This window comes from Bufo gargarizans, unplaced genomic scaffold, assembly GCF_014858855.1.
Source record: "Bufo gargarizans isolate SCDJY-AF-19 unplaced genomic scaffold, ASM1485885v1 fragScaff_scaffold_474_pilon, whole genome shotgun sequence".
Lineage (NCBI taxonomy): Eukaryota > Metazoa > Chordata > Amphibia > Anura > Bufonidae > Bufo > Bufo gargarizans.
Genome location: NW_025334122.1, coordinates 68718 through 81586, shown reverse-complemented (window position 1 = coordinate 81586; position 12869 = coordinate 68718). Strand labels below are relative to the sequence as shown.

At 60.9% G+C, this 12869-nt stretch overlaps 1 protein-coding gene across 1 annotated transcript; it reads left to right on the top strand.

Moving 5' to 3' along the window:
- The first annotated feature begins 328 nt into the window (after positions 1 to 328).
- On the top strand, positions 329 to 12380 carry HSF1 (heat shock transcription factor 1). Its single transcript, XM_044273206.1, has 14 exons — positions 329 to 373; positions 715 to 1189; positions 1315 to 1451; positions 1529 to 1653; positions 1794 to 1869; positions 2498 to 2559; positions 4833 to 4929; positions 6823 to 6953; positions 7030 to 7257; positions 8755 to 8832; positions 10389 to 10479; positions 10564 to 10614; positions 11267 to 11327; positions 11397 to 12380. Exons 1-14 carry the CDS (start codon positions 329 to 331, stop codon positions 11573 to 11575), a joined length of 1836 nt encoding a protein of 611 aa, XP_044129141.1. The 3' UTR covers positions 11576 to 12380.
- The last annotated feature ends 489 nt before the right edge of the window (positions 12381 to 12869 follow it).

The following is a 12869-nucleotide window of genomic DNA, read 5'->3' as shown; positions in this document are numbered from 1 at the left end:
CCCTGACCCCTAATGATGATGATGATGACATGACCTGCTGGCCCTGACCCCCCTAATGATGATGATGACATGACTGCTGGCCCTGACCCCCTAATGATGATGATGACATGACTGCTGGCCCTGACCCCCTAATGATGATGATGACATGACTGCTGGCCCTGACCCCCTAATGATGATGATGACATGACTGCTGGCCCTGACCCCCTAATGATGAGGACATGAACGCTGAATCCATCCATCCTCTGATGATGAGAGGACTGCTGACTCTGTGTGCCCTGAGTCTGTGACCGCTGCTGTTCTGTTATCAGTCTGGTTGTGTCTTTACCGGATGTCGTCCTGGGGGTCAGTGGCCTCTGCGGTTCTCGTTGCTCCGGTTTGGATCGCGTTTCATGTTTCTCCATTCGGTCATCCCCTCATTGTGTGTTTCCCGTGTCCTGCGCCAAGTGCAGCTCTGTAAGCTGATCCCCCGGCTCACACATGTTTATCATTTGCTCTGTTCTGGGGGTGTGATGTTCTTGCCACAAGTAGCGGTCTGGCCGGCGTCCAGCAGAGGGGGGCAGTCTGCTCCGAGCTGATTGTCTGCAGCCCCGACACCCTGCCTGCTCCGGACAGAACCTCGCCCTCAGCTGCGCGTCCCAGAAATGTGCCCCAAACTAGAAATGTTCCCTGTCGTGTGTTTGGTGATCTGCCCCCGTTATGTAGTGGTCCATACAGTGCAGTGCCCTCCAGCCTGTGCGGGAGCCCCCCCGGCGTGTGCGGCCTGTGCGGGAGCCCCCCCCCCCCCCCCCCGGCGTGTGCGGCCTGTGCGGGAGCCCCCCCCCCGGCGTGAGCAGCCTGTGCGGGAGCCCCCCCCCCCCCCGGCGTGTGCGGCCTGTGCGGGACCCCCCCCGGCGTGTGCGGCCTGTGCGGGAGCCCCCCTTCCCCCCGGCGTGTGCGGCCTGTGCAGGAGCCCCCCGGCGTGTCCGGCATGTGCCTTGTCCCCCCCCCCCCCCACGCTCTGCTTTTCCAAGGCCATTTCGGCCCCCGTTTCCTGACTTCGGCCCCCGTTTTTTGCCCCTCTCATGTCCTCCTTCTTTTCAGGAAGGGAACAGCTTTCACGTCTTTGACCAGGGATGTTTCGCCAAAGAAGTTCTTCCTAAATACTTCAAGCACAACAACATGGCGAGCTTCGTGAGGCAGCTCAATATGTGTGAGTATCGGCGCGCTGTCGCCCCCCGGTCCTGGTGGTGCGGGGCCCCTCACATGCCCTCTGGCCAGTCTGCCCAGCGTAGGGGCATGACTGCGATTTAACCTTCAGCGTTGTCTTCTCCTCAGACGGCTTCAGGAAGGTGGTCCACATAGAGCAGGGGGGTCTGGTGAAGCCAGAGAAGGACGACACCGAATTCCAGCATCCGTACTTCATCCGCGGTCACGAGCATTTACTGGAGAACATCAAGAGGAAGGTTAACAACGTGAGTGCCGCCGGCGGCGGGTGGGCGGGCAGGGGGTCAGCCTCCGCTTCATGTGACGTCACCGTTTCTGTCCTCAGCTGTCGGGAACCAAAACGGTGGAGGTGAAGGTTCATCAGGACAATGTCAGTAAGCTGCTGACGGACGTGCAAGTCATGAAGGGGAAGCAAGAAAGCATAGACTGCCGCCTGCTGGCCATGAAGCAGTGAGTGACCCACACGTTCTAGCTAATCTGCTTCTGGGAAAGCTGAGTGACAACCAGGCAACCGTAACGGCTGTCACGAGGGTTGTCACCCAGCTTTCCCAGGCCGTCTGGTATTTGCTAACCGTTTTCTGCTTCTGCAGTGAGAATGAATCTCTCTGGAGGGAGGTGGCCAGTCTGCGCCAGAAGCATGCCCAGCAGCAGAAGGTGGTCAATAAGGTGAGCGGGGGGCCGCATGTCACTACTACCCTCAGCTACGGGGGGGGGTCCACTCTGCTGGGGCCCACGGGGGGGGGGGGGTCCACTCTGCTGGGGCCCACGTGGGGGGGGGTACACTCTGCTGGGGCCCACGGGGGGGGGGGTACACTCTGCTGGGGCCCACGGGGGGGGGGGGGGGTACACTCTGCTGGGGCCCACGGGGGGGGGGGGGGTACACTCTGCTGGGGCCCACGGGGGGGGGGGGTGGGTACACTCTGCTGGGGCCCACGGGGGGGGGGGGGGGTACACTCTGCTGGGGCCCACGGGGGGGGGGGGGGGTACACTCTGCTGGGGCCCACGGGGGGGGGGGGGTACACTAGGCTGGGCCCCGGGGGGGGGGGGGTACACTCTGCTGGGGCCCACGGGGGGGGGGGGGGGGGTACACTCTGCTGGGGCCCACTGGGGGGGGGGGGGGGTACACTCTGCTGGGGCCCACTGGGGGGGGGGGGGTACACCTCTGCTGGGGCCCACTGGGGGTGGGGGGGGGGGGTACACTCTGCCGGGGCCCACTGGGGGGGGTACACTCTGCCACGTTCTGCCAGGGGGTGTCCGGATTCCATGGACCTAACCTTCTCTTTTCTGTCTCCAGCTCATCCAGTTCCTCATTTCTCTGGTCCAGTCCAACCGGATTCTGGGGGTGAAACGTAAAATGTGAGTGCCGGAGCCCCCCCTCCGCAGACGGCGATACTGACGGCCCATCCTTAGGATCTGTTATCAGATCGGGGGTCTGACTCCCGACACCCCACCAATCAGCTGTTAGAATGGGGCGCTGTGCCCCGGATCATGCGCTGGAGCAGCACCCAGCACTGCGCAGCCACCAAACATGCGCAGCTCTGCTGCCTCCGTGCATGTTCCAGCGCACAGCGCTGATGGCGGGGGCTGAAGTCGGACCCCCACCGATCTCGTGTGGACGACCTTCAGTTCATCAATACTGACAGAGCACAAAATAACCTATAGATATATATATACAGTGTGTATATAGGCAGATCTATAGGTGACAGGGCAGATCTACGGGTGATGTGGGAGGGAGGAGGGGCAGATCTACGGGTGATGTGGGAGGGAGGAGGGGCAGAATCTACGGGGTGATTGTGGGAGGGAGGAGGGGCAGATCCATCTGGGTGATGTGGAGGGAGGAGGGCAGATCTACGGGTGATGTGGGAGGGAGGAGGGGCAGATCTACGGGTGATGTGGGAGGGAGGAGGGGCAGATCTACGGGTGATGTGGGAGGGAGGAGGGGCAGATCTACGGGTGATGTGGGAGGGAGGAGGGGCAGATCTACGGGTGATGTGGGAGGGAGGAGGGGCAGATCTACGGGTGATGTGGGAGGGGAGGAGGGCAGATCTACGGGTGATGTGGGAGGGAGGAGGGGCAGATCTACGGGTGATGTGGGAGGGAGGAGGGGCAGATCTACGGGTGATGTGGGAGGGAGGAGGGGCAGATCTACGGGTGATGTGGGAGGGAGGAGGGGCAGATCTACGGGTGATGTGGGAGGGAGGAGGGGCAGATCTACGGGTGATGTGGGAGGGAGGAGGGGCAGATCTACGGGTGATGTGGGAGGGAGGAGGGGCAGATCTACGGGTGATGTGGGAGGGAGGAGGGGCAGATCTACGGGCTGATGTGGGAGGGAGGAGGGGCGATCTACGGCTGATGTGGGAGGGAGGAGGGGCAGATCTACGGGCTGATGTGGGAGGGAGGATGAGGGGGCAGATCTACGGCTGATGTGGGAGGGAGGAGGGGCAGATCTACGGCTGATGTGGGAGGGAGGAGGGGCAGATCTACGGCTGATGTGGGGAGGGAGGAGGGGCAGATCTACGGCTGATGTGGGAGGGAGGAGGGGCAGATCTACGGCTGATGTGGGAGGGAGGAGGGGCAGATCTACGGCTGATGTGGGAGGGAGGAGGGGCAGATCTACGGCTGATGTGGGAGGGAGGGAGGGGCAGATCTACGGCTGATGTGGGAGGGAGGAGGGGCAGATCTACGGCTGATGTGGGAGGGGAGGAGGGGCAGATCTACGGCTGATGTGGGAGGGAGGAGGGGCAGATCTACGGCTGATGTGGGAGGGAGGAGGGGCAGATCTACGGCTGATGTGGGAGGGAGGAGGGGCAGATCTACGGCTGATGTGGGAGGGAGGAGGGGCAGATCTACGGCTGATGTGGGAGGGAGGAGGGGCAGATCTACGGCTGAGTGGGAGGAGGAGGCAGATCTACGGCCTGATGTGGGAGGAGGAGGAGGGGCAGATCTACGGCTGATGTGGGAGGGAGGAGGGGCAGATCTACGGCTGAGGTGGGAGGAGGAGGGCAGATCTACGGCTGATGCTGGAGGGAGGAGGGGCAGATCTACGGCTGATGTGGGAGGAGGAGGGCCGATCTACGGCTGATTGGGAGGAGGAGGGGCAGATCACGGGTGATGTGGGAGGGAGGAGGGGCAGATCTACGGCTGATGTGGGAGGGAGGAGGGGGCAGATATACGGCTGATGTGGGAGGGAGGAGGGGCAGATCTACGGCTGATGTGGGAGGGAGGAGGGGCAGATCTACGGCTGATTGTGGGAGGGAGGAGGGCAGATCTACGGCTGATGTGGGAGGGAGGAGGGGCAGATCTACGGCTGATGTGGGAGGGAGGAGGGGCAGATCTACGGCTGATGTGGGAGGGAGGAGGGGCAGATCTATGGCTGATGTGGGAGGGAGGAGGGGCAGATCTATGGTGATGTGGGAGGGAGGAGGGGCAGATCTACGGGTGATGTGGGAGGGAGGAGGGGCAGATCTACGGGTGATGTGGGAGGGAGGAGGGGCAGATCTATGGGTGATGTGGGGTGGGGGGGAGCAGCCGATCTATAGGTGATGGGGGGGGGGGGGGGCAGATCTATGGGTGATGTCGGAGGGGGAGCGACAGATCTATGATGTTAACCCCTTGCTCTTCTCTTACAGACCTCTCATGCTGAATGACAGTAGTCCAACCCATTCCCTACCAAAGTACAGCCGCCCGTATTCTCTGGAGCCGGTGCACGGAGCGACTGCTTTCCCTGTAAGACCCGCAGAACGCTTTCTTAGTTACACCTTCTCTGTTCTCCGGGGGGAGTGGTTACACCTTCTCTGTTCTCCGGGGGGAGTGGTTACACCTTCTCTGTTCTCCGGGGGGAGTGGTTACACCTTCTCTGTTCTCCGGGGGGGGGGGGGTTACACCTCTGTCCGCTCTGTTTTCCCGGGTGGGAGTTACACCTTCTCTGTCCGCTCTGTTCTCCGGGGGGAGGGGGGGGGGGGTTACGTCCGCTCTGTTCTCCGGGGGGAGGGGGGTGGGGGGGTGGGTTACACCTTCTCTGTTCTCCGGGGGGAGGGAGGGGTTACACCTTCTCTGTCCGCTCTGTTCTCCAGGGGAGGGGGTTACACCTTCTCTGTCCGCCGGGGGGAGGGGGGTTTACACCTTCTCTGTCCGCTGGGGTAGTTTACACCTTCTCTGTCCGCTCTGTCTCCGGGGGGGGGGGGGGGGGGGGGGTTACACCTTCTCTGTCCGCTCTGTTCTCAGGGGGGAGGGGGGGTTTTACACCTTCTCTGTCTGCCGGGGGGGAGGGGGTTTACACCTTCTCTGTCCGCTCTGTTCTCCGGGGAAGGGGGGGGGGGGGAGTACACCTTCTGTCTCCGGGGGAGGAGGGTTACACCTTCTGTCGCTCTGTTCTCCGGGGGGAGGGAGGGGTTACACCTTCTCTGTCCGCTCTGTTCTCCAGGGGGAGGGGTTACACCTTCTCTGTCCGCTCTGTTCTCCGGGGGGAGGAGGGGGGGTTACACCTTCTCTGTCCGCTCTGTTCTCCAGGGGGAGGAGGGGGGGGGGGTGGTTACACCTTCTCTGTCCGCTCTGTTCTCCGGGGGGAGGGTTTACACCTTCTCTGTCCGCTCTGTTCTCCAGGGGTGGGGGGGGGTTACACCTTCTCTGTCCGCTGTGTTCTCCAGGGGGAGGAGGGGGGGGTGGTTACACCTTCTCTGTCCGCTCTGTTCTCCGGGGGGAGGGTTTACACCTTCTCTGTCCGCTGTGTTCTCCAGGGGGAGGAGGGGGGGGTGGTTACACCTTCTCTGTCCGCTCTGTTCTCCAGGGGGTGGGGGGGGGGTTACACCTTCTCTGTCCGCTGTGTTCTCCAGGGGGAGGGGGTTACACCTTCTCTGTCCGCTCTGTTCTCCGGGGGGAGGAGGAGGGGGGGTTACACCTTCTCTGTCCGCTCTGTTCTCCAGGGGGAGGAGGGGGGGGGGTGGTTACACCTTCTCTGTCCGCTCTGTTCTCCGGGGGAGGGTTTACACCTTCTCTGTCCGCTCTGTTCTCCAGGGGTGGGGGGGGGTTACACCTTCTCTGTCCGCTGTGTTCTCCAGGGGGAGGAGGGGGGGGTGGTTACACCTTCTCTGTCCGCTCTGTTCTCCGGGGGGAGGGTTTACACCTTCTCTGTCCGCTGTGTTCTCCAGGGGGAGGAGGGGGGGGTGGTTACACCTTCTCTGTCCGCTCTGTTCTCCAGGGGGTGGGGGGGGGGTTACACCTTCTCTGTCCGCTGTGTTCTCCAGGGGGAGGAGGGGGGGGTGGTTACACCTTCTCTGTCCGCTGTGTTCTCCGGGGGGAGGGTTTACACCTTCTCTGTCCGCTCTGTTCTCCAGGGGGTGGGGGGGGGGGTTACACCTTCTCTGTCCGCTGTGTTCTCCAGGGGGAGGAGGGGGGGGGTGGTTACACCTTCTCTGTCCGCTCTGTTCTCCGGGGGGAGGGTTTACACCTTCTCTGTCCGCTCTGTTCTCCGGGGGAGGGGGGGGGGGGGTTACACCTTCTCTGTCCGCTGTGTTCTCCGGGGGGAGGGGGGGGGGGGGGTTACACCTTCTCTGTCCGCTGTGTTCTCCGGGGGGTGGGGGGGGTTGTAACACCCCTCAATTCTCTGCTTCCCTGTTCCAGGCTTCCTTCTCGGGGTACACGGCCGCTGGACGCTACTCCCCCGATTCGCCCGATGGCCCCATAATCTCTGATGTGACTGAGGTGGCGGGCTCCAGCCCCCCCGTGTCTCCAAACCCCAGCTTGGCAGAGAGGTGAGTATAGTCCACCTACCTGTCCTCTGCCAGCCGTGCCTGGGGTGTAACATGGAGCCCCCCACTTCTTTTGTAGATGCAGTCCAGTCATCCTGATCAAAGACGAGCCCCTCACTCCTGACAGCCAGGTGACCTCTGAACCCAGCCCCCCTCCCGCTGAGGAGCGCGAGAACTCCTTGTCCCCGACCACCTTCATTGACTCCATCCTGCAGGAGAATGATCCCAGCGAGGGGTCGGCCCGAGAAGACGGGCGCTCGGCCCCCGGGGAGCAGGAGCCCTGCCTCAGTGTGGCCTGCCTGGACAGGTAAGTGTTCACACTGCAGACAAGGTGCGCGATGTGCTGCGGCCGCAGGGTTCAGAGCCGCACTGCGTCTCGCATCCGGCGCTTCTGACAGCAGCGCTCTGTCTCCGCTCTCTGGTAGGGGGGCTGCTCTCTGTCTCCGCTCTCTGGTAGGGGGGCTGCTCTCTGTCTCCGCTCTCTGGTAGGGGGGCTGCTCTCTGTCTCCGCTCTCTGGTAGGGGGGCTGCTCTCTGTCTCTGCTCTCTCTGGTAGGGGGGCTGCTCTCTGTCTCTGCTCTCTCTGGTAGGGGGGCTGCTCTCTGTCTCTGCTCTCTCTGGTAGGGGGGCTGCTCTGTCCTCTGCTCTCTCTGGTAGGGGGGCTGCTCTCTGTCTCTGCTCTCTCTGGTAGGGGGCTGCTCTCTGTCTCTGCTCTCTCTGGCAGGGGGGCTGCTCTCTGTCTCTGCTCTCTCTGGCAGGGGGGCTGCTCTCTGTCTCTGCTCTCTCTGGCAGGGGGGCTGCTCTCTGTCTCTGCTCTCTCTAGTAGGGGGGCTGCTCTCTGTCTCTGCTCTCTCTGGTTGGGGGGGGGGGGGGCTGCTCTCTGTCTCTGCTCTCTCTGGTAGGGGGGCTGCTCTGTCTCTGCTCTCTCTGGTAGGGCTGCTCTCTGTCTCTGCTCTCTCTGGTAGGGGGGCTGCTCTCTGTCTCTGCTCTCTCTGGTAGGGGGGCTGCTCTGTCTCTGCTCTCTCTGGTAGGGGGGCTGCTCTGTCTCTGCTCTCTCTGGTAGGGGGGCTGCTCTCTGTCTCTGCTCTCTCTGGTAGGGGGGCTGCTCTCTGTCTCTGCTCTCTCTGGTAGGGGGGCTGCTCTGTCTCTGCTCTCTCTGGCGGGGGGGCTGCTCTCTCTCAGATTTAGTAATCAGGATTCTGGATCACGCTTCTGTTAACCCTTTTCTGTCCCATGATGTACATTTCCTCAAGTGGCCTATTGCTGCAAACTGGCGTAACAGTATGTCATGTAGATGGCACTGGATCACGTGGCGCTATCTGCAGTGGCCCCCGCAGCGGGATCACGTGGCGCCCTCGAGGGGCTTGCTGACGGGGATAAAACTTTAGGTGACACAAAAACAAATCCTTAATTGTGCAAAACTTTAACCCCCCAGTAGAGTTGGTGTCGCTGTAATCGGTGAACGGCACCAAATTAAAAACCTAGAAAATAAAAACAGATCTTTTACTTATTTTTTTTGTTGATTCCTTTCCATAAACAGTTAATAAAATGTAAAGGGGTTGTCCCCTGTGGATGGGGGGGTCTGATGGGCAGGGGTCGGAGCGCTGGCCCCCGCTGGTCACTGGATCGGCCAGAGGTAGGTGAGCGCTTGCACTCGGCGGCGCTAAGTTTCCAGAAATAGCCGCTGTGTTACGTCCGGCACATCTTCTGCCAGTCTCCTCGAAGCTTATGCTGTATGACTGTGTGGCCCCTGACTCTGTGGCCCCGACTTCTCTGGTTCCATGCTCCCTGTGTTTCTCTTTCAGCGTTTCTAGCAGCCGTCCGATGTCGGAGGGGTCCCGACTCTGCTCCTCTTCCTCCCTGCAGAGCAGAACAGAGCTCGGGTCAGATGTGTTTGTGTATTATGCCGGCTCTCGTGGCCCCCGCCGCGTCCTCCTCCCCCGCACAGCGAGGTTCAGGAGCCATCCCGCCTGTCCCTGTATCGCACACAGCTCCCATGATGCATCACTCCCACTTCACCTTTTATAATCGCACTGGGTGGAGCTTTGTGGTCACATGACCCTGGCACCGGGCAGTAACAAGTGGGCGGAGCCTTACATTTATTTGCTGGCGGGGAGCTGGGCTCATCTTACAGTAGGGGGTCTTAGCGTGAGAGTGGTGGTCCCTCCTCCCAGTATAAGCAGTGTTGCTGTATGTGTGCGCAGAAGAGCAGCTCTGAGGCACAAACTGCTGCTTGAGAAGTGCGATCCTCTGCAGAGTTCGAGAAGTGGGACCTTGGGGGCCGACATGACAGGATCAGCAATTACAGTGAACACATACCTGTGTGCTGCACTAGCCTTCCGCTGCTGCCCCCGGCCCCTCCAACATAGCGCTGTGTGCTACCCCGGCCCCTCCACTGTACCGCCCTGTCCTCCCCTCTGCGGCCTCCCTTCCTCTGTACCGCCCTGTCCTCCCCTCTGCGGCCTCCCTCCTGCACCGCGCTCTCCTCCCTCCTCTGTACTGCCCTGTCCTCCCCTCTGCGGCCTCCCTCCTCTGTACTGCCCTGTCCTCCCCTCTGCGGCCTCCCTCCTGCACCGCGCTCTCCTCCCTCCTCTGTACCGCCCTGTCCTCCCCTCTGCGGCCTCCCTTCCTCTGTACCGCCCTGTCCTCCCCTCTGCGGCCTCCCTTCCTCTGTACCGCCCTGTCCTCCCCTCTGCGGCCTCCCTTCCTCTGTACCGCCCTGTCCTCCCCTCTGCGGCCTCCCTTCCTCTGTACGCCCTGTCCTCCCCTCTGCGGCCTCCCTTCCTCTGTACCGCCCTGTCCTCCCCTCTGCGGCCTCCCTTCCTCTGTACCGCCCTGTCCTCCCCTCTGCGGCCTCCCTTCCTCTGTACCGCCCTGTCCTCCCCTCTGCGGCCTCCCTTCCTCTGTACCGCCCTGTCCTCCCCTCTGCGGCCTCCCTCCTGCACCGCGCTCTCCTCCCTCCTCTGTACTGCCCTGTCCTCCCCTCTGCGGCCTCCCTCCTGCACCGCGCTCTCCTCCCTCCTCTGTACTGCCCTGTCCTCCCCTCTGCGGCCTCCCTCCTGCACCGCGCTCTCCTCCCTCCTCTGTACTGCCCTGTCCTCCCCTCTGCGGCCTCCCTCCTCTGTACTGCCCTGTCCTTCCCTCTGCGGCCTCCCTCCTGCACCGCCCTGTCCTCCCTTCCTCTGTACCGCCCTGTCCTCCCTTCCTCTGTACCGCCCTGTCCTCCCTTCCTCTGTACCGCCCTGTCCTCCCTTCCTCTGTACCGCCCTGTCCTCCCTTCCTCTGTACCGCCCTGTCCTCCCTTCCTCTGTACCGCCCTGTCCTCCCTTCCTCTGTACCGCCCTGTCCTCCCTTCCTCTGTACCGCCCTGTCCTCCCTTCCTCTGTACCGCCCTGTCCTCGCAGTTCCTGGTTGTCATTACTCTTCTGTTTATAATTAGGGGCGAGCTCAACGACCACGTGGATGTCATCGACTCCAATCTGGACAGTCTGCAGAGCATGTTCAGCATGGACTCCAGCACCTTCCTGGATGTGAGTGACCTCCCCCCCCCCCCCCCCGATTCCCACCCATCCCCCACACCGTATCGGGCTGACTACCGATGTCTCTCCTTGCAGCTCTTCAGTCCTTCCTTGCCGTTCTCGGACCTGGACTCCAGCCTGGCCAGTGTGAGTATGTGCCCGGGGTGGGCGGCTCCTCGGTGATGCCCTCAGTAGGTATCTCATTGCCGGGGGCTCTCTACCAGTCACCAGATTCGGGGGCAGGGTTAAAGGATACCTCAGTGAGGGTCCCAGAGCAGCGACCTCCTGAATCTACCCACTCCACGTGTGTCCAACCAATGTAGACAAGTGTTCTTATTCACTGACAGCAAACAGAGATCAGAGGCAGAAAACTGAAGCGGTTAGAAAGTTGGAGAAGCTTTGAATCCGTAAAACCGTTGCGGTCCTGCGGAGGGTGACCAGGGGTCAGTGTGTGTCCCCATGTGCTCATCACCTCTGCTTACATGGACGTGTGTCCAGTCATTGCAACCCCCCATCTCCCCCCCCCCCCCCCCGCCCCAGCAGTGTCCACCCCAAGACCCAGCAGTGTGTAAATCATGGGGAGGACCTGACCTCAGACATTGTGACACTTCTGCTTAGTTTCCACATCTCTGCTTTCTGTCTGTGAATAGAAGTGTTTTATTACATCCAGAGGACTAGTCCTGCTCACACAGCTGAGGTTTTGGCACAGTGTAGGCAAGATCAGGTTCTAGAGCTCTTTCCGTATTGGGGTCCACAGGGTCATGACTCATGAGCGCCTCCTATGTGTTTATGGCTGCAGATCCAGGAGCTGTTATCCTCCCAGGATCAGAAGTCTTCGGAGGCGGAGGCCAGCGGTGCAGGTAAGGTGTCAGGTGCCTCGCGCCTCGCCTTGTGTCCGGCAGCCTCATTGACCTCTGTTCTGTCCACAGGGAAGCAGCTGGTCCAGTACACGCCGCAGCCTCTGCTACTGATGAACTCGCCCAGCTCCGACCTCCCCATCGTCCTGGAGCTGGCCCAGGACGGGACGGCCGACCACCCTGAGGACCCTTCGCTGGCTCTGCTGACTTGGGACTGTCAGAACACGTTGGGAGAGTCAGGGATCTCTTAGAGGAGTCGTGTGAACCATTGGCATCGCTCATGAGAGGCGCCCACCTCCTGTGAGGCTCTGGAGGTTCTATTCTAATCACACGTAACCTCCGGGTGTCTCCAGTGAGACCGCTGACTTCTGGGGGGGACTGGTGGTGGCCCAGGGGATGCTTGTCTGCTATGCAGGGGTGTTTGGGGTGACCCTTCCTGCCCCTCCCCGTTGTGGTGACTCCGCTCAGCGCCTCGTCTTCTGTTAGATTTACCTCCCCGCCATCTTTTCCATTAGACTGCGGCCTCCAGACGGAGGTCCGTAGATGGATCGCACTTCTTATATTTGCTTCATCTGAATTATTGTGTGATGTCATTGCTCTGGGATTGGTCTTCTCTGTTGTCACCGGCCTGTGTTGTCCCTCGACGAGTCAGGAGTGAGTAGGTTCAGGGAGGGGTGGTTATATGGGATGCCCATACAGCCTTCAGCTGGCAGTGCCCGCTGTGTCGTCATTAGAGAGGGTCACAGGAAGTGTTGCTGAGGGTCATTGGATCATGTTCTGCAAAGGTCTGGGGGCCAACACTACATAGGGCCCTGCTCTGGGGCCACACGCCTTTGGTTTGTGGTCATATTTGCCCTACAGGGGGCAGTGAGGGGGTCAGGCAGATTTTGCACTTTGGTCATGGGGGCTAGTCAGGGGTTTCCCAGCGCAGGTAGAAGGGGCAGCATTGAGAAGTGTATCGGACGCTTGGTTCTAGTGCATTGTGTTCTGGATTTTTCAGCAGATTCCTTCTGTATAATCTTCTGTTATAAATATATTCAGCTGTGTATTAATTAACCCTTGCTGTGCTGACTTGTCACTGGGAGGGGCATAAGCTGTGCAACCTGATGAACACAGTCCTCACCCCCATGGGGGCAGGTGTCACCAGAAGAACCCTCTCCAGATCCATGACCTGTAAGAGATGGGTGGTCTTCTAATCTCCAACTGGACTGAACTCGGCTACTTGGGAGGTAAGTAGCCATATCCACTGGTGGAAGGTGGAATCTGAAGAAAAGAGGTTCTGCAGGTGAACGTACATCCTACGACAGGAGCGGGACAGCGCCAACATCCTACCTGAGGGTCAGCCTGGAGACGAGGTACAGGACTGCGGCAGTGACCCTCGCCCATGGCTGCCTCATATTCACTTGGCTTCAGCATCTGATTCCAGTCGGACTTGTGGATCACCTGGTTCCTTAACCCTTGGGCTCAGCCCACCAGTCCCTGGATCACTTTGCCTTTTCACGTCTTATACTATGAAATACTGACTTGTTATGAGTGACTAGATCA